At 48.0% G+C, this 21,317-nt stretch overlaps 1 protein-coding gene across 2 annotated transcripts in view; it reads left to right on the top strand.

Annotated features, from left to right (window-relative positions):
* epha7 (eph receptor A7) overlaps positions 1–21,317 on the top strand; it is a 62,045-nt gene that overhangs the window by 32,749 nt on the left and 7,979 nt on the right. The window contains exons 6-10 of one of the 2 annotated variants that reach the window (XM_023810188.2): positions 15,721–15,845; positions 16,764–16,932; positions 17,649–17,757; positions 19,030–19,085; positions 21,068–21,181. In XM_023810188.2, the coding sequence (XP_023665956.1) occupies positions 15,721–15,845; positions 16,764–16,932; positions 17,649–17,757; positions 19,030–19,085; positions 21,068–21,181 (573 nt within the window). Of the gene's footprint in view, positions 1–15,720; positions 15,846–16,763; positions 16,933–17,648; positions 17,758–19,029; positions 19,086–21,055; positions 21,182–21,317 lie in introns of both variants that reach the window. The other variant, XM_023810187.2, reaches the window with a different exon arrangement.

Below are 21,317 nucleotides of genomic sequence, written 5' to 3'. Positions count from 1 at the left end.
AATACCTTTTACCAAAGTGGGGCGGATATATGACACACATCTGCGATGACTCTTTTAATGGTTCGGTGTAAAAGAACAGTGAAAAGATTACAGCTGCTGCAGTGGGATTGTGAGAATTTGCACTGGGACAGATGGGAGACCCAGCTGGCCTGGGGGGTGTCGGTAAGGGCAGCACGAGGCCGCAAGGTCGCGGACAGACGTGTGTGTCTCCCGCTCGCGCGGCGCGCCAGCCGTACGCAGTCCTCGCCGTCTTTAACGTTAACTCATTATTATTTTGGTCCCCTCCCTGACAAAAGCCCACGGACGGACCACCCCATGAGGTAGCTTCTACCCCCCCCCCCCGCCACTCTCCAACTGCACGCTCCCTGAGGTGTGTGGGGGAGTGGGGATAGCAGCAGGTTTAATTGATTTTTTTCCCGTTAATTCTCATGACTGAAACCTCTCTTAAAAAGTGCTGATACCCTGCCAGTGTTTCTGTGCGGACACGTGCATCACTGAGACACCCGTGTTAGCAGGGATCTGCCAACAGGAAAGGCTCTTTGTATTTTGCAATTTTGTGCATTTTTCTTTATTTGGCAGGGGCATTTATGCAGAGCAACATATACTTTTGAGTGTAGTCATGGTCAGACAGTCACTGGAGCAACTGGGGCTTAAGAGCCTTGCTCCGGGACCCAGTGATGACATCATTCTGGGTGGGATTTGAACTGGCGACCTTCCGATCACAGACAGAGCGTCCTGACCCGATGAGCCCCACACTGCCCCCAGTGAAAGTCTTTAGCCGTGGCTTTATAGCAGAGACATGAAAAGTGAATGTGAAGTGTGTGAATGACATGACAACGTGGCGCCAGGTCAGTCCGAGCGGGATCAGGGCGAGAACTTTGTGACGCCATGTTCCATGTTCCCCGCGCGTCTCGTCCTGCCATCACGATCCAATTCCGAATTTCAACCGTCACGTTTCACAGCGTGTTTGCGAGGACTCGTCAGACGTTGTACCTGTAGCGGAATCCTGTCGCTTAAATACAAGATAATTCTCTGATGCAAAACAAAAAAATTACATTAAAATTAAACCTGGACTCACTTATGTCCTCGGAGACCGCCGTAACTGAATTTTTAGATTCCTCTAAAATCGCTGTTTTTCACGGCATCACCATCAAATACGATAGCACTGCCAAGAATTGTGGCGAATGCAGTGCGGTAGGAGCCCAGGATGCCTGTGTTCACAATTTTTTCCCTGGCTTTGATTAATTTGCACGGGGGGATATTTAAGCTTTGGATCCAAGTGCCTTTATCAGCAGAAACACTCGCTTTTGCGGCTCCTGCTACCAAACCATGAATCCTGATCTCCTGTCGGCCGCCTTTGGGTGAAACGCTTCTCTTTGATGGGTATTGACGTTGCCAGGTTTTTAGCCCGTATTTGTTTTGATATCATTACACACAGAGTGACTCTGCTTACGTACCTCAGCATGGTTACGGTGAACCTGAACTTTTGACCTCAGTCTGACCTGCCGAACTCATGGGAAAAACATGTTAAATCTGCATGGATTAGCTTTATTTGGAATGATACACAGTTAATCAATTGTAAGTCTTAATTTCAGTCCAAATTATTATTATTATTATTATTATAACAATAGTGATAATAATGGGAATACTTTACTTGACGGGCCACAAATACTTAACTCAGTTACTGCTGAAGTACAAATTATAAAGGAATCATGAACGAATGTAGTTGCTCCTTGCGATAAAAGATGCATCACCATTCATTAGTGAATAACAAACAGATCAGCGTTTCACTTGTGTTATTCATGACTTGTTCCTTCAGTAGCTCACAAAGGTTTATAGAATTAACAGATATAGTAACAAATGCAGTAACCGCTTGAGATAAAAGATGCATCACGATTCATTAATGATGAATTAACACAAAATCAGTATGTAACTAAGACTTAGTTTGTGGTTATTTAATACGTAAGTAATAGTATAATACTATACTATTTGTGCCACGAGTATTTGGAGGCCTTGTTTTACTATGATTCTCCAAAGAAGGACAGGGATGTGGTCAGGTGATAAGCAACTGCATTCACCTGATGTTCTGCCAATAATAATAATAATAATAATAATAATAATAATAATAATAGCAATAATAGTAATAATAATGGAGATGGCACCGATCCGATACCCACCATCAGTATCGGTAGCAAGAAATGCTGGATCGGATATCGGCGGGGGAGTCATAATTTAATCTGATTTTCTATCAGAGATTTAGTCTAGGCTGAAAAATTTGGAAAATGTTGTAGCCTCAGCGCAACATACCGTGAACAGAAGTGGATAACTGCTTCTTAAAAGTTTTATCTGTGCTCCATCGCATATATTGTACTGGAGACTTATGAGTACTTTCTGACTAGAAATGGCTAGTTGGGGTATACAGTTTTATTTTTATGATTGATTTCTGTATTATATTTCATTTGGGAACAGATTGCACAATTTGCACTTTAAGAAACAATTCTGTTCGTTTTTGTGAACGTTGTTACTGAAGTAGGATTGGCACTCCAGCCACCGCACTGGTCCATTCGGACTCGTGTGGTGCTGAGGCATCGCCCAATGCACGGCTGCGCTCAGGTTCTCATCCCTGAGGTGGTCGGTCGTGTGGTGGGGGTGGTAACGCGCTGTAATCAGTGCTGCTCCTAACCTCTACTGAATAAAGCAAAGAAGCAGACTTGTGTAAATCATGTTGGCCATGGAGCGTAGCATAGCTTTGAGAAACATGACCATTACATTTCCCTGTTCTTAGCGTACACTACGTGCAAAGAGATCGCCATGTTAATTTAAATGTATTGATAGTATCTTATTTCATGCTTAGTAGTTGATAAAGGTGAATAAATATCGGATTGATATCGGTATCAGACCACAAAGAAATGGCGGGAAATATGACGATATATTTGTGTTTTAGCAGTGCACATCATAGTTATAAAATATCAAAATGAAGTTCAGGTCAGGGACTAACAGGTAGACAAAACACAAAAAAGAAGATTAAATGGGCATAAGTAAATGTGAGGCAAGTTTGGAAACATGAAGACAGCAATAGTTAATTACGAAAAATGATTCTTGCGGATTCCCTGTTTGTCAAATGATAGCAATTAAGCTCAAAAGGCACCCCCCCCCCCAGTATTTCTGGAAAATCTTCTGATTACACCCCAGTCCTAACTTGTGTTGAGAGTGTGCATTAGGCAGAATGTCTCAGGCCACACACTTGCATGCCATCGGCAATTTGGAGAGACGTTTTTGGATGGCAGACAGAAACTGGAGAACATGGAGCTCACTGGCACAAACTCTACACGCACTGGGTGCTGACGGGACTCGAACCCGACCCCCCCCGGAGGTGTGGCGTGACATAGCCACCCGCTGTGCCACCTCGAAATAAGAATCTTAAAATAAGCACATAAACCATCTCAGTTAGCTCACCAAAAACAGAGCTGCTGATACAGCGGCCGACTGGGCCCTCCTGGTGAAACCTGGCCGCTCGATCAGCAGCGCTGTTTTCGGTAAGCGGTAACTTGCCATTCGCGCGGTTTAGGTGCCAGGCGCCACGTTAGTCACTCCCGCCACCGCGTGATGGTCGCCGGCAGGTCACGCTAAACTCAACATCCCGTATGTTTGCATGACAATAAGGCAGCGTTCCCCAATTAAGGGGTGACGGAGCGGTCTGGGGATTTCCGGAGAAAACACTGCGGCCAAACAAAGACGGCAGCGAGGCTCTCCGCTCTCAGTGCACGGCTCTGTTAATTGGGAGCAGGCTTTGGGGACGAGCACAGCCAGCCATGAGCTGCGCTGCCTGTTAAGCCACTTCACAGGATGCTCGTGGGAGTTTGACTTGCACAAAAATGTTCTAGAGCAACTAGAAGAAGTGGGACCGACCAATCCGCCCTCCTCTAGTTGCTTAGACCCACCTCCTCCACAGTCTGATTGGTTATCTCTCTGAACCAGTCATTTTTCGTTCTGGCCTCAGAAAATTTTTGTGTAAGTGAAATTCCCATCAGTTCACAGGATGCACCAGCCCATGCGTGTGAACATGCAAGCGCGCCTGCACACACGCATTCCCACACTGCCGCTCCTCAATTATCGACTTACAGGATTCTCCTGTGCTCCGCATTAGCTTGACCTCTGCTTTATGCCTGTATTTCCCTACATAATCACACAGATCGTGGGTTAAAGGCTAACGGATCACTCTCTCCTGTCTTCACCGCATCATCACGGAGGCTCGCCGGTCGCACGGGCAGCGAGCCCCGGACTCGCTTCTCACGCCAAAAAAGGAGGGTGTTACGGATATGAATGACGGCGCTGACCGGGCTTTGCCGTAATGGCAGGGATTACGGCAATTCAGCCAGATAAACAAAGAACAGGCCGGGGAAGCTTGTTAATTGTGCTGTTTGATTAACGGCGCTTACGTTGGGACGGGCGTTTTAAGAGACACCACAATTACATGCAACTCGGGGGCCTGCCTACTGATTAGTTCCACATGGAGACGGAGATTTGTGTTTGGGTGGGAGCCTGGCCTCTGCAGGTTCTTCATGCACATGAAGAGCAGTTCTGCATCTTTTTTTTTTTATAACGGACCTGCTTATTATGTTGGAAGCGCCAGAAAACTCGAATTACTGAGCAAGCTAAAAATCGGTGTTATTTTAATCGGTATTCTGCCGATGTGCATCTCAATGTGTCCCCTTAAGCCATGCTTCTTTCGTTGTTTAATGGAAGACTGTGTTTGGTCCGACCGGCATTTTTACGGCTGTGTCACCTGTCTCCTAGTTACGCTTCTGGAATAACCTCCTCATCTATTTTCCATAATTGCTCATCCAGTGCAGCTTCCCAGCATGTCTGGAGCCCGTCCCAGGAACCAGCAGGCGCAAGGCAGGATGCACTCACCTCACACACAAAATCACACACTGAGGCCAATTTAGAGACTCCAATCCACACAAACTGCATGTGTTTGAGGTGGTCTAGAGGAGGAGAACCGTAGTGTTTTGAGCAGACCCTCAATAATGCGGGGAGAACATGAAAGCACATACATACACACACACACACATAGACATGCACACACATACAGACTTATACCCATATCTTTGTGGGGACCATCCATTCATTTCTATGGGTAAAACCCTAATCCCAACAATGACATCCTTAACCCTATCCAGCTGTAACCTTAACCATAAGTAACCAAACAAAATATAGGCCTTCTAGCATTTTTAATTTTGCAGTCACAGATTTTTTTTAATTTGTATTTCCCCTTTGTGAGGACTGAAAAAATGGTCCCCACAATGTCAAAATGGCTGGTTTTTATCACATTGTCAGGACATTTGGTCACACACACACGCACATGTAGGGTAAACATATCCTTATGGGGACCGCTCATTCATTTCAATGGGAAAAATGCTAACGCTAACTATGACAACCTTAACCCCTACCCTGCCCTAACCATAACCATAAGTAACCTAACAAAATACAAGAGTTTTTGTATTTTTAGTTTTTTCATAGCAGTCACCGATTTTTATAAAATAGAGTTTTCCCTTATGGGGAAAAAGGGGAAAAATATTATTTATCACGTTATGGGGACATTATGTCCCCTAAGGATAGGTAAACCCGCTCACACACACACACACACACACACACACACTGCCAGCGTAACATTACACCTCCAGCCCTAAAGATGTGAGCACTTTGCTGTCTATCTTGATGCCGTTTTTTCCTATAACCACTCTAATTTCTTTAAGACTTTATATCCAATTTGCTTTGCAGTTACAAAAGTTAATTGGTTAGGTATTAACACTGACAGACAGCTTATAAGTTATGTATGGTATACAAATAGATAATCTCCATTGTTCATTAAACACCTTGAAACAGCTAAGTGTTAATATGGTCAGTTCAGCAGTTCACTTAAACCTTAATGTGCTCTTCCTGAGACCAAAGTCCATTTCGGTCGGTTTGTGCTTTGATATGAGTTCGGTATTTCATATTTTTAATATCATTAGTTTGCTCGCACACGTGGCCATATTTACGCTTTCGTGGAGGAAAAAATTGATGTACTGTGCAAGCTGCCAAATCCCTTTCAAGTGTAATAATTATCATAAGATAATGATAACATTGTCATTTGTCATAATAGACAAGCTGTGCTCTTGCAGTGAATCAGAATATTCGAAAAGGCCTCACATCTCGCATGCTTTAGCGCTCTCTGCTCTGAGAAGCATTTCAATGTAAAACTGGGGCCCCTAAACAAACTGTATCCATTATTTTGTCACTTACCATAATAAACAGTTAGAACTCTATTGTTGATGGATGACAGTTACTCCAAATAATCTGTGCTGGGCAGACAGGGAGGATGGGTCTGCCTTTCAGCAGCTCAAGAGATTTGTGCAAGAATGTACCTATTAGGTGGTGAAAATTCAGAGGTCGCGGGTCACACGTGACGAGTGGCAGAGCCTGCTGTCAAGCCGAAGCATTCCTCTCCATTATTATCATGCACATTATTTTGTTTTAAGAGGAGGATTAAGACTGGCCTCGCAGCAAAATGAAGGAGGCTTTTTTAAAAATCTGATAATTATTAGTGGGGTAGCTAAAGATTGCTAACAGGCAGACTGGGGCTGAACGTGGTTCAGAGGCGGCCAATCCAAGGCTCGGAGCTGTCGGGGGCCGTCAGCCACCCCCAGCCTGGTGAAATCTTTGTGGCTTTGGGTTTGGCCGAAATTATCTGTGAGAGACCATTGTCTTAGCAGGTAGCAAATCGCTCAGCGGAGTCTTGGAGATGGATCAAATCGCCAACTGACTCCCTGGCAGGGTTAAGAGCTCCGTCGCCTGGTTCAGGGATAATCGGGGCTTTTCGCCGCCTGCTAGGTTCAGTCTACAGGCCCCAGGTGGAATCAGACAATATCAGAAGAATTGTGACTTAGCTTCCTCGGGGGTCAGTAGAACGGGCTCATGCTAGGTTGGGGGTTGGGATCAGATTTGGGTTGGAAAGCTTCATATAATTTTTCAATGTTTTGATCCAGGAAAGACCAACTTAAAGCAAACTTGGGGCTTTCTGTACCTAAGTTAGGGACACATTGTCCTAACATACAGCAGTGACGGTATGTTATTAATGGCCGTCAAAGGGTGTGCAAAGCAAAATAACACTGAGCCTAATCGATTTAACTATCACTCCAGCATTTGAGACTCCTAAATCACAGTGGCCCAGAGCTTAGAAATCCCAGTCGCAGTGCATGGGCAGTTCCAACCAGTTTCAGTGAAGTAATGATAGTTTGCAGACAGTCTTAAACAACCCAATGTGTAAATCTGTTTTCCTTGAGGCCGCATTCATTTGGTTTTGAAAATCTAAACAGTAGCAAATCCATGACACTCACCGATGACAGATGAGCAGGAAAACAAAGGCGCGGGTGTAAGGTCTGCTTGTGCAATCTCACAGTGTGCTTGGGGGAGGACTGAGCTCCTCTGGCTGTCTGGGATGGTCTTAGTCACCACGACCTCTGGTAGCAATTCTGCCATTGCGGCGGTTGGTTGCTGATGAGTAATGGGGGCGTTGTGTCTCGTCTGTGGTGACGCGACGAGCAAGTTAGGTCTTCCAGGGCTCGGCACAAACAAGCTGCTGCTTTCATGTGTGGTTAAGTATGGTCTGCTGTCGCACTGGAATGAGGCTCTGACCCCCTGCCCCCCCCTGAACCCCCCCACCCCCAGGCACTGAGAACATAATCGCTGAACCAGGAGTCCCCATGTTTGGTGTGTCGTCGCTGGACACAAACGGACCCTAATTAAAGGGCCTAAGTTTGGACTGGAATCATGGCGGTGCTGGACAATCATGTGATGCGTTTGATATAAGCGTGCTCCGCCGTGTCGCTCAGTGGCGACCATGGTTGCCATGGGAACACAGGAATATAGGCTGGGCCTCACCTGGGACATACCAAGGAGATATTTGAACCGAGAGGTCACAGCCCCAAATGAAACCGCACTTTTCCTAATCAAAGGAAACTCTATTCTCCATATTTGTTTTTTTTTTCTGGGGGGGGGGTTGGGTGTTATTAAGCTGTTTTTCATTTCTTGTTTTGTCTGGCGCCGACTGAATCTCGTGTTTTGCCGAAGAATCCCGGGTCACGCTTCCGTTGGTCTCCTCCCCTCCACTTCTCTTCTTCCACTTTGAAGTTCTGCTAGTTTGGCTACGGCGACCCATGTCCGCAGTGAGGTCGAGTGGGCCCCCTCCCTCCGCACAGACCAAAGGAAGCCGGTGCACCGAGGCGTGCGCCATGCGCCCGTACACTCACTGAGTCTGCCCCGAGACGCAGGAATCCCATAATGATCTCCAAATGCTGAAGGTCACTCTGGGATCCTGGACCAGGCGTACAGCAGCCTGGAAACATATGAGTCAACGGAGGGTCAGCTTCCACTGGCCCACGGGGATCCAGTGCATGTTCAGGACCAAGGTCCGCAGGCGAGGAGGAAACTGCATCGGTCCCCAACGAGCAGGATTCATGCGACGAGGAATCTGCACAGACAGGCGAATGGAATTGTGGTGCCCCCTGGAAATACCTTTCCTGTGGTGGACTTCATCCAATATTGTGATGGAAGAGCACATGAACACTGATTTATATGATCATCCCCCTGATGACAGAGATATTTCTCTAATAGGCGGCTGTTAGCCATTCCAAGTCTCAGCCATTTGCACGTCCCCCCTCTTCCGGTGAAACAGCTGTGGAGTATTCATTTGAAATTATGATACTCCCCGGAGTAGCCGAACGCACAATTTATTGGCTGCTGATAAGAAATCGGGGGCTCTCGCCGGGTGAACTGGCTTAGCAGATAAGTGGCCCCAAGTGCTAAAAAGTGCTCTTTTCACCAGACCGCTCCGTGATTGCAGAGCGCACCTCACTGTGTGATTTTCAGTACCTCTGCCGTAGAGATAGCCATCCAGTGCTTAAAATGCAGCACGCCAGCCGTATTTGCCGTAATTAGACGGTTGTTGTCCTCTGGGCTGGTTAGCATCCCCGCTAACCCGAGACGTTTCTGGCTAAGCTGCTCCTCTACTCAAACAGACATGCCTCATAGCCCCTCTATACCGGAAGGGCTGTTTCAGCAGGCTAATAAGCAACTGGCTATTTATGGAAGACGTCTTTACTCATCGTCTGGACACTGTTTCTTTTCAGGAGGGTGTATTTTCGGTGACATTAACCGTGTCAAGAGGTAGTTAGAACCATCTTTATTAAACGGCTTACAAGAAAGGGTCTCGGACAGGGAACATATTTCAAGGATGAGTCATGTTTGCCGTCCGCTTGACTTTTGGATCTCGGGAACTTTGCAATTAAGAGCTCAAGGGCTGCAAGGCACGCCTACGAGACAGACAGGTCCCCGGGTTTATCTTGGTGAAGTGTGTCCTGGCTAATGCAGGCTGGGCAGGTCTGCTGGGCTTATTTGCCAAGCCAGAAAGATCTAGCCCCATTTCTAAGGACCACCCCGAAGCTCTACTTAGATTTTTCCAAACCCTGTATAGTATAGTAGCTGTTTAAGGATATAGACCCTTATTATGTATTGGCTTTGATATCAGCAAAGGACAAAATCTGCGGCCTGGTGTAAATTAAGTCCATGCGGGACACACCAGGCTTTCACAAGCACCGATAATTACTGCGTCATTTATTTTTTTGTTTGTTGTTGTTGTTGTTATATTAAAGCTAGAAAATGGTAACACTGCGGGTACAAGCTGAGCATGACACCACGTTCTGCTGAAAAAGAAGCTTATATGTTCAGTACTCCTGTCTGGCGTTCCAGCACATCGCAGGCACCACGTCTGCCATTCTCTGCAGACCCATTCTATGAGCCAGCATTGCTGTTTATCAGCGAGGCAGATAATTGCGATCCCTCAATTTGACAAGACAGCGTGATGAAGAAAGGGACTCCTTGATATAGTTTGGCGACGTCACTTTTACTGATGCAGACTTGGATCCAATTAACCTGGCAGCAGCTTGAATGTTATGGCCAAAGAACATCTTTCAGATTCTGTTGGACAGGTTATGATGGTAAGAAAAAGACAAAAAGTTAGAAAAATCACTTTGTATGAAGAAGTCATTTCCGATCCCTTCTTATCTGTTGTTTTGCTGATTGCCATACTGGTGTTACATTATACAGATATAGCTGTAAATACAGTGTGGTCATCACAGGTTTCCAGGGTAACAGGGCAAGCATGGCATGTGGAGAATGCATCATGTGACCTGGTGAACCGCACGTGTCTGTTTAGGCCCATCCGCAAGGTGCACGGCGTGGGTACAGAGCCGCTCATGGATGATGGCTTTCCGCCCAGGGGGGCCAGATCTGGACACCAACTCAGAGCAGTCAAGCGATCAGTCATACATGGGAACCCTACTGACGGGGCAATTATGTAATGGAGTCTCACGGCCCTTGGGGGATGCCTTAAGCAGATCACTGAGGGCTCCTGGTGCATGTGCAGACACGGGTTCAAATCGAATTGCCGTGTCTGGATGCGATAAAGACGTACACAGTGTATGACCCCCGTGAGATGTGCAGGAGCCCCCCCCCCCCCCAAGTGAATGGCAGACACCAGCAGAGTCACTCTTCTAGATCTGCTCGAAGCACCGCTGGATTATATTGTGTGTTTTTTCTTCGCGTTTTTTCATAATATGGATATTTCTATGGCGGGGGTGAAATGAGGGAGCAAAAGTAAATGTAGACTTTTTTTTGGAAATTGAATACATTTTAATGTAATAATGTCCTTTATTTAGCTCCGTAGGTTACACCAGTGACAGCACATTCAAGGCACAGGAAATTGGTTTTGATATCATGGTGTTGATTCAGAGAATTGGAGTGCATGCATGATGTGGAGTTTTTACGAGGACTTTGAGGGGCGAGACAATGATATGAAATTGTCGTTTTGGGCACAGAGACGAGCTGCCAGTCTCTGGCTGTCAGGCAGTTGTTAGTATTCCTGCTGTCAGCGCAGACGCTTCTGGCCCGCAGCTGGAACATGAAAGGCCCGTCGTTCCTCCAAACAATTCCCAGCTAATTGCTTTCAAGTTGTGACTTTTTGACCCCTTTCCGCGCCCTGTGAAGGTTTTCAGAGCCCTATATATATATATATATGAGATTCAGGTAGATATGATAATTGCATGTTTGTATACCTGAATTAGCTATTTGTCTTTGTTTGGTATTTTTATTAGGAGATACTGGTGAGAACTCTTGCCAAGGTGCAGACACACCCACCATCCTGTGTGAGATTGTGGCAGGGAGCTGGAGACCGTCTCCACAAAAGATAACTTTCTGAGCAAGAACCTCACGGCTGCTTCATCCATATTAAATCAGCGGCTTTGATCCTCTTAAAGATAAAGGCATTATTTATCTGCCTGGGCCGTTTATGCCTGCCGCGGCTGCTTTCGGACTCGCTCCGGCTGAATTTAACCGGAGGTGCCAATGCCTTCGGGGGGGGGGGGGCACATCTCGTGAGGAGGCCGTCATCGGATGAGCGAGGCCCCTGTCACAGCCGAACACCCCCCCTCCCCCCCCACCTCCACCCGTTCCTGAGAGTCCGGAGCCATCATCGATCGCTCTGTTATTTTCTGAGTCACTTGGCCCCCGCCTGCGGCACACAGGCTTCCCATTTGCCAGCGAGGTGATTGAATAAACCTTCTCCTCCATGCGGGGCCTGAAGTGGCCCCGACCATCTCTCTGCCCCCCCAGACCCAGACCCACACTAGGAATGGACAGCTACGGCAGCAGAGCTCGGAGTGAACGGCAGCATCCGAACCCGCTGCGGATGACACCTCACCCCTCTGCGACGGAGCGGGATTTTTAACATGATGTCAGATCTGGGAATTTCCGTTACGCAATGAGTCATTAGTGCTCCGCCGGATGTTTGTTTTATATCGTGCTGGAAAAGCTGTTAAGAATACATATTAAAAACCAGCAGGTCCCAGAGTAATCGATCGTAAATTCGGGTTCTGGTTGCAACAGAAGAAGAAATGGAAAATCTGTCAGGAGGAAATAATAAGTAAAGTTGTTGTCTTCAAGAGTTCCAGTTGTATTGTGCTAGTGAAATATCGCTTTCCAGTTTTTTTTGTCAGAATTTAGCAGCACTTTCCTACTGACCATCTTGTCTCAAAATTTCACAAAGAAGTAAATAATATGTCTTGTATTTCTGAGCCATACACACATTACATTTCTAAATGACAAACAAAGTCAATCTAAGGCCCCCTCTATAAGAGGGTGTTTAATGTAATTAATGCGATGGACGGATGGATGTGGGACCTTAAAGATGGACCTGCATTTTTTTCCAGATCAGGTCAGTGTGGAGTTGGATCCACCCAAACGAGCAAGGAGGACAATGGTTTAAGAATCCCTGTATCCATTATGGATTCGTGTTGCTTTCACATGTTGGCGTTGATCGAGAGAGGCTTCAGAAAGAATAAACTTTGTGGGAGATGGCATTAAGGTCACTAATACGCTCTTTAATATTGTGCAATGATTGTTAAATGTGTTCCCAAACAGTCACTTTGAGAAAGCCATAACAATTACGCAATTTTCTGCTACGCTAAGCCCCTCAGGTATGCTAAAAGTCTTTAAGTGGCTGGTCAGGGCTGGCCTTCGCGTTGTTAAGTGCGTCATTAATGGCTGTTACCAGCCGCTCGCTGAACAATCCACTGGGGGGGGGGGGGCCGAGATGGAGCCGGGGAGGCGGAGTCAAAGCGTACGGCTCCGTCGCCGTGGCCGAGTGGCCCGGCGTGCTCAGGGAGGGGCGTCAGGCGGACATGAGCGAGAGAGGGAGCGGGAGGCAGGTGAGGGGGCGTCACGGGGCGGACAGGCGGCTGGCACGAGTCGGGGGGGGCCCGCAGGCGGCAAGGCGGGGGGACGTCCTGCAAACAGAGGCGGGTAATTGCACGGCAGAGACGCTCGCATGAGGCATTTCCAGCCCGCTCGTGTCATTCTCCCTCCTTATTTTTATTCCTGGGGGGGGGGGGGTCCCCACACACATTATTGTTCTTCTTCCCTCCGAAGGCTTTGATACCTTCAGGGAGACATTTGACTCCACAAACAAACTGCCAATGTGGCCGAGTGACTGACAGCGAAGCCGCAAAAGGATCCAATTACCGTCCTACAAGTGTTTTCATATGTACAAATGCCACTTTAAATTGCAACTCGGCACATGCATCGCAGGAATCTCCGGCGGGTAATTGACACTCGCCGCACGGCCCGGCCCAGCCTGAGCAGGCTTAAGCAGACGCCAGACGAGGACCAGGAAGAGGAAGCCGGCCCAGAGCCGGTCCGATGGCCTCTCTGTTTACCGCCCGCCCGGTGCTCCACGTATTTAACTTGATATCTGCATTTATGTAAGGTAGTGACACTTGACAAATTCCGGAAAATGAGCAATGGCTTCAGAGTAATAAAAAAAAAAGGTGACACTTAGCTCATTAGCATTAGTTCGATGACAGTTTTGTGACAGTTTTATTGAGTCACAATTCACTGTCAGGTCCCTAAACTGTTGGCGGCGCTGGAGAGAGACAGCTGTGGCAGAGCGGGCGAGACCCTGAGGCGATGTGGCCCTTAAATCGGGGAGGAAGGTTCTGGGCTGATTGAGTTACTTGGTGGGATCAGCGCCCTGGACCATCGAGCGTGACCGAAGGGGTATCGGCCCGCTGGAGCCGGGGGGGCTTCCCTTTAAGGTCCTTTTAGCTGGATTACCGTAGGGGGGGACATTTAAAAAACCGCGGTTTGTCTCGTACTCGCCGCGGTGCCCTGACACTCATATGAGCGTGGGGCACCGGGGGCAGCTGCTGGTGGCACGCTAATCCACGGCGAGTCGTTAGCGTGGGGTCTGCATTTGGAGCGATTCAACATCAAATTCAGGGGCCGGGGGCTGGGTGGGTTCTGTTTTCCTAATGTTCCAGGAGAATGCAGTTCTTCAGTTTCCAGTTTTTTGCAGGATTACAGCGTGGGGGTTGAGGGGGTGGGGTCTTGGAGTTTGGGGGGTGGGGTGAATTATTTTCTTTCAGACAGAGACCCTTGGAGCTGGTCAGATGGGCGTTCTTGTGGGGGCCGGTTTCCCATTTCCCTGTGCCGCTCCTTTGGACGTGTGCAGCTGAAGCCAGGCTCTGCTAGAAGCATAAAGATGCACACACACACTACCAGTCAAAAGCTGAGGCACACTATGGGTTTTCACGATTTTTCTATTTATTTCATAAACTGCAGATTTTTATTCTTGTTAAGCTTTGGAAAGTTGAGTGAACAATTATAAATGAAAATGTAAGTCAAATTAAGCAAGTTTCCCGTATAAGATGGAAAGAATGTGTAAGAGTGCATGTCTGACACTCAGATAACTGGCAGAGTGACAGTCTAGGCCGTCCTTTAACTTTAAATGCGTTAGTTATCTGTTTCATCCCATGAATCACAGCAGTTAATGTCCCTTGTAGACAGAATGCCTCACATTTTATCTGCTGTTATCACTTCTAGAGGAGGACACTTTGATGAATCAAAGATACGACATTTCTTTGCTAATTAAAGGAACTCAAACTGTGAACATACTGTAAATTTATTTGTTGGCAAAGAATATGGAGTGTATTTTTAGTAAACGTTAAGTGAGTAACGGAAATGTAGAAAATCGCAATGTGTGCAAAAACTTTTGACTGGTGGGTGTAAATAAATCCTCCATATATCTTCATTGTAAATGTTAATCAGTTTCAAATGTTTGGTTTAATGAAATGGCTTCGCTTTTTTGGCTACATGCATTCTGGCATATATGAATATTTAATTTCCCCAAACAACACATGTTTAATATTCATATGCCCCCCCACATCCCACTCAAAAAATATTTCCTGAGTAATATTGTTCTCCCTGGGGTGGGATCTCTCAGTTTGCTTTCACACAGTGATTACATCCCATACGCCGGGAAAAGGCTTCCTTTGGCATCAGAGTGCTTTTAATATTCATTTTAAACTCCCCTAATGAGAGAGAACAGAAACATTTAGAGATGGAGGCAGCGGCAAACACCTTGATTACTCGTCGCATTCCCCAGGAATGCGTGGGGCTCCTCCATGAGCTCTCCATTCATATCATGCACATTCCATTGCGAGCAGATGCTTTCTCCGACTCGAATGCGTCGCTTATTTTAGAAGGGATCGCGACGAAGAGCGTGCACGTGACGGCACGCTGCGAGACTCCGGTCGGGCGCTTAGAGCGTCGTGGATGTTGTGTTTAATTTAACAATGAAAGCCGCAAGATTAATTACTGTTCCTGCCATCCTGTGTCAGCCTGCTGGGGAGAAGCGGTTCTCTCTACACCATACACATGTATGGTGGAGAGTGCAGCAGAGTCTTTTTTTAATGTGACCGTTAAGGGTGATGGCTAATTGGTGTATGCTAAGCTAATGTTATAGTTACAGGTACCCCTTCATAAAAGCATTCTGGCTGCCTTTATCGCCAGGAGTGTAAGTGCTGCTGGTTCCACTGACTTAATTTAAATTAATTTGCCTAATTGTCATTCATAAGCCAGCCATTCTGGTGTTACACCGAGTTGGATAATGCCATCTTCCGCTGTTTGCACTGTAATTGAAATTTCCATTATGGAAGACAAACATGTGGGAGGCCGCGCGTGATTATTCGTTGGGAGGTTCTGTGTGGGCGGAGCCTGTCCCGCGGCTGAGCGTCCGGCTTCCATCATCCGTCGGCTTATTTGGCTACTCGTCCTGCTCCACAGCGCCCTCGCAGGTCAGCGAGGTCATCAAGGAGTGGGTCCAGCAGCGCAGCGTGCAGCTGTCGTGGCAGGAGCCTGAGCAGCCCAACGGCGTCATCACCGAGTACGAGATCAAGTACTACGAGAAGGTGAGGGGCTGCTCTTCCAGGAATCCCCACCCCACCGACCTGCGGCTGCATTGCACTAAGCGCATTTTCAGCGCTCAGCACATGCCTTTTATTTCCTCATGTAATTATATTATATTGATTGTCTTGATTGCCCTTGATTGTTTTGCATGAAAATTCCTCATATGTAAAGTACTCGTACGTAAGTTCTTGCCAATAAATAAAAGATTCCAACAGCATGCAGGTGTGAGAGAAAGGCTGAAAATGAGCTGATATGAAATCTTGGCAAAATGAGCGTCTATGACAGGTTCTATGCCACTGGCCTTCTGCTTAGGCCCTATAGCGTAAGACGTGCATCTCGTTTCGATGGAGCATCACACCCACGGGACCTCAGTAGCTCAGCAGCCCCCCGCCCCCCCCCACGGCCGTGACCCCTAAGAGCTCCTCTGTGTCTCCCAGCGGTTGCTCCCTGGTTTGAGCACGGAGGCGGGAAAGTGGATTAGCGCACAAAATTGAACCCTGCACTGTGGGGGCCCACGCACAGATTCTTATCAGCTACAAGTTCCGAGACACCCCCCCTCCCCCCAGGTAGTTCCCGGCGGTACGTCACATTCCGCGTGGGTCCTGTCAAGCCGTAAAATTGGGAACGAACCTGACTTTCCCCCAAACAAGCTTTGGCATTCCATTAGAGATCGCCAACGTGGCGCGAGGCACGCGGGACCCAAACGCATTCAGAGCCGCCCGCAGTGGTCGCATCCTTGCTGCTGTTGCAGTGCAGCATTCGCGTTCACAGGCAGCTGTGCATTTGACGGTCCGCTGTCGAGCCCGCAGACCATTCTTCTTCACTGGAGAAAAAGTGACCTTAAGATTTGACATTTCTCTCCATTTATACAGACTTGATGATCTGTTAACGTTTCTTGTATGTGTTTTCGCTGCGTTAAGGATCAGAAGGATCGCATTTACTCAACGGTGAAATCGAAGTCGACGTCCGCCACGGTTAACAACCTGAAGCCCAGCACGGCGTACGTGTTTCAGATCCGGGCCTTCACGGCTGCGGGCTACGGCACGTACGGCCCAAGGCTGGAGGTCACCACAAAGGAGGAGGCCACAGGTACCATCAGCAGGGAGGGGGGGCTCTTTTTAGTCTTTTACCTGGTGATCAATGGCGTTGGCTTTGAGTCCTCTCAGCACTCGATGAGGCCGTTTAACCGCTCTGTAAAGCGAAGATAACCACCCTGGACCAAAGGTAACAAGCAGTTGTATCGAAATCGGTTGTCGGCAGTTTTATTGTTGTAAAAACAATACCTCCGGTAAGGAAGTGGTGCCGGCATTGTCGTGACGCCAACCACTATTTGACATTCTTGTAGTTAAAACAGCATCGAGGGACCGAGCTTGTGCTAATACAACAGCCGTTCCTTTATTGACTTAAGAAAGCGGACATTTTTATTGCTGCAGCTCTAGAAGTTGTGCCAAGGCTAATAATTTTCACTGCTAAATAAGCATAAAATGAGCAGGAAAAAAGACTAACCTAAATGTGTCATTGTTTCAAATGAAGGGCACCGGCATTTTCACCTGGGACTATTAAGCCTACATTTTAACACTGCGGAACGATACACGCAGAGGTCCTTACCATAAAAATAGACCACCCGTCCTCGCTGGAAGGACAAAAAACGAGTTATTGCTCCGTAGTCAAGTGCAGCATCACTTATTTTTCATCCGCACGTAGCCTTCATATTGGTGCTAGCTGGACGGATCTGGTGGGAGGACCTAGTCTAGCTGAGCCAATCAGAATCACGCCGTGTCCTCTTGCTGTGTCCCTCCCTGCAGCCACTGTTGTCTCCAGCGAACAGAACCCGGTCATCATCATTGCTGTGGTGGCCGTGGCCGGGACTATCATCCTGGTTTTCATGGTCTTTGGCTTCATCATTGGGAGAAGGTACGCTCTCGCGGGCCCTGTTGACTCTCCGCTCCTGTGAGTCGCTGTTTGTCAATTAGCCTTTATTGTCACCCACAGGCTTCCATAGCCGTGGAGTCCGCACGCACACCATTCGTCTGTGGCATGCCGCCATGATGCATCACACTTGTTTCACACCTAGGGGTCAGACTCACTTTTGCATGTGCACTTTTGAGAGCATTTTGCGCTCCACAGGTTTGCTTATGTGTGGATTTTGTGCTACCTGGGAGCCTATAAAGCTCTAAAAGGCTCACATTTGGATAAAAAAATCTTTTTCCTTATGGACCATAATATCCATATCTTTCATCCGCCATGGACTATTTCCTCAAGAATTGTCCTTCCAAGGGTAGCTATTAGCATAAACTGCACAGGGGGTGTGGCCACAGGGGTACTGCCCCCAGCTGAAAGCTGATTGGCCACCGGAGTGCCATTACCCTGTCACTCACCGATTCAAAGCATATCATTGGGTAATGATAAGGTTGGCACCTCCATATGAATTATTGCCCCTGTTATGCCCCCTACCTTAAAAAATTCTAGAATCGTCCTAGAAACAGCATGGTTCCTGCAAAGTCTTTATGAAAGGGGGACCCCAGCATGTTGATGTATGTCCATATGTGCAATTCATCTGCCGGCACGAGCCGCTTCACCCCCCCTCCATGCCGCATCTGCATGCCCGCCTGCACCTCGCTTGCTCCTCCTCCCTGCCCGCTATCCCCCCAAAGATGGCATCTGGGGTCGCTACTTAGTAACCGGGAACAGCTGTGCGTAGTAAATGGTTTGCCCCGGGGTCCAGAACATTTCTGACTTCTGAGCCATTTCGGACAAACCGTCATTTAAAAAGGAAGAAAACAAACAAACAAAAACGACAAAAACATGCGACTGTGGTGTTGCTGGCAGAGGTGTAGTGGTGGATGTATGCAGGTATACAGAATATTCCCAGCTCTAAAAAAATGGATTTACTGAACACCAACCAACCTAAAAATTGGCAGAAATGCGTATCCTTCACAGGATAAGTGCGTATACACAGTTATATGGTATAGCAGTATACCCCCCCAAGCCACCAGCACACCACTGCCTGCTAGTGGACCTATGTGGGCAGGCCGCAGTGCTAGGACTGGCGAACCCCTCGCTCCCCGGATAACTATCAGACGTCCCTATACCAAACATCTCCTTCTGCTTACCTTTTAATTCATGTTGTTGTTCTTCCTGTCAAAAAAGCGTGTATGGCTGAGTGGCCCATGTCTCCCTGTGCAGGCACTGCGGGTACAGCAAGGCCGACCAGGAGGGGGACGAAGAGCTTTACTTCCAGTGTGAGTGTCGCTGTGCCTCCCCCCCCCCCCCCATCTGGTTACTTTGACGCGTCTTTTGCTGAGAAGCCATTCGCCTCTTAAGCGGGAGGGACATAAACACAGTCAGACAGATCGATAAAAAAAATCAAATAAATAGAAATATCCCATTTAGTAAATCATCTATTTAGGTTAAAAAGGGGGAGTATTTTTTTTTTTTTTAAATAGCCGTGTCCATGGAGGGCAGGTATACTGTGGGGGGGGCCAAGCCCCCTCCGGAGGCTCTGGGTGGAGGTGACGGGGATCACTAGCCCTGTGGCCTTTCCCACCTCTGCCCCGTCACCATTAAGTGTCTCACGTCGGCCTTAATGATGCCCCCTGAGATACCCTGGCGGGCACTTTCCTGGCGAGCCCTCAACGATCCACGCCACGGGCACGGTGCCGCTGTGGAAGGGAGGGGTCATCGGCCAAACCAGGCCTGGCGCTTGGAGACAAGGCTGGATGACGGGCGAGAGAGGGGCCTGGCAGGGGGAATTGCACAGCACCCCCCCCCCTCACCCCCGAGACGTAAATGCAACCCATAGGCCCAGTGAAGGAGCCAGTAAGCCAGCGGTTGTCGGATCCGGTGACGGCTCAGACAGACGAGGTGGTTATGGAGATGGGGAGAGGAAAACTCCAGGCATTTGTGTTCCTACTGCCAGATGGACCTCATCCAGGCCCCAACCTGGCCTCATCCGGGCTCAAAGCAGGCCCCATTCGGGCCCAAAGCAGGCCTCATCCGGGCCCAAAGCAGGCCCCATCAGGGCCTCATCCGGGCCCAAAGCAGGCCTCATCCGGGCCCAAAGCAGGCCTCATTTGGGCCCAAAGCAGGCCCCAACCTGGCCTCATCCAGGCCCAAAGCAGGTCTCATCCGGGCCCAAAGCAGGCCTCATCCGGGCCTCATCCGGGCCCAAAGCAGGCCTCATCCAGGCCCCAACCTGGCCTCATCCAGGACCAAAGCAGGCCTCATCAGGGCCTCATCCAGGCCCCAACCTGGCCTCATCCAGGCCCAAAGCAGGTCTCATCCGGGCCCAAAGCAGGCCTCATCCGGGCCCAAAGCAGGCCTCATCCGGGCCCCAATTGGGCCTCGATGCAGCTCCATCAGCACCATTTGCCCTGGGGCAGATTAATGATTTAATCTCATAAATTCGTATTTTTGGTATGTTTAAAGTCATTAATACCACATACATGATTTTGACTCCAGTTTTATAATTAGTAAAATATAGACAGATTAGGTCACTAGAAGACCAATTCCAAAGCATGATATAATTCTTAATAGTGGTGACTTAAGTGCAAATACATCTGGGTACAGGATTATCTTTCTGTTAGTTTCAGAGGGAAAAAAAACTATTAATCGTTCTGAAATTATATATTTTCATATAATTTTGCCCAATAATTGTAGTTAGTGGTTTCAAAAACTGTAAGTATTCAGAAGTGAACATTCCGTCACAGCGCTCTCAGCTGTAACTGAAGGACAGTGTGACAGTGACATGACCTGACGTCACGCCCGCAAACGCAGATGGGACAGATAAATGAGCCGGCGTGTCTGAGTCAGCGCACGAACGTGCGATCCCCATTTCGAGACACGAGGCCTCCGACAGCCTCTGTTTTCTCACGGCCCTGATTCACCAGCGTGTGGAGAGTGTTCCTTTATTTGTTAAGTGGTCTTCATAAAAGCTGTATTCTGTGGCTGCCGATACGGGCCGCTTCAAGCTGACGGTAACTCTATCAACTCACTTACAAGGCAAAGGGAAGCGGTATCGTACGTTCGCCTCGGTTTTTTAAAGAAGTGTCTCTTTCTTTTTTCTTCCCCGCGCCCGGGTGCCGTTTTATCGCTCCTGCTGTTTAGTAATGCCTTCCCAGTAGCCAGCGTCGGTAATCCTGCCTGCCCCTCTAGCTCCCCCCGCTTTGTGTGCATACCTAATCGCAACAGTAATCCTCTTACCCTTCTACAGTTAAATTTCCAGGCACCAAAACTTACATCGACCCCGAGACCTACGAGGACCCGAACCGAGCCGTCCATCAATTCGCCAAGGAGCTGGATGCTTCCTGCATCAAGATCGAGCGGGTGATCGGAGCAGGTAAAGCCCCAAGTCCGCTATATATTCTGTATATACAAATATATAATATAAATATAAATATATATATACAGTATATATAGTCGTGTGCATCACAGCGAATGGCAGTAATGCAGACCCTGCATCCTTGTTTATTTAT

The sequence above is a fragment of the Paramormyrops kingsleyae genome, chromosome 19 (genome assembly GCF_048594095.1).
Source record: "Paramormyrops kingsleyae isolate MSU_618 chromosome 19, PKINGS_0.4, whole genome shotgun sequence".
Taxonomy (NCBI): Eukaryota; Metazoa; Chordata; class Actinopteri; order Osteoglossiformes; family Mormyridae; genus Paramormyrops; species Paramormyrops kingsleyae.
The sequence above is the reverse complement of the archived record's forward strand: the minus strand, read 5'-3'. Positions and strand labels throughout refer to the sequence as shown.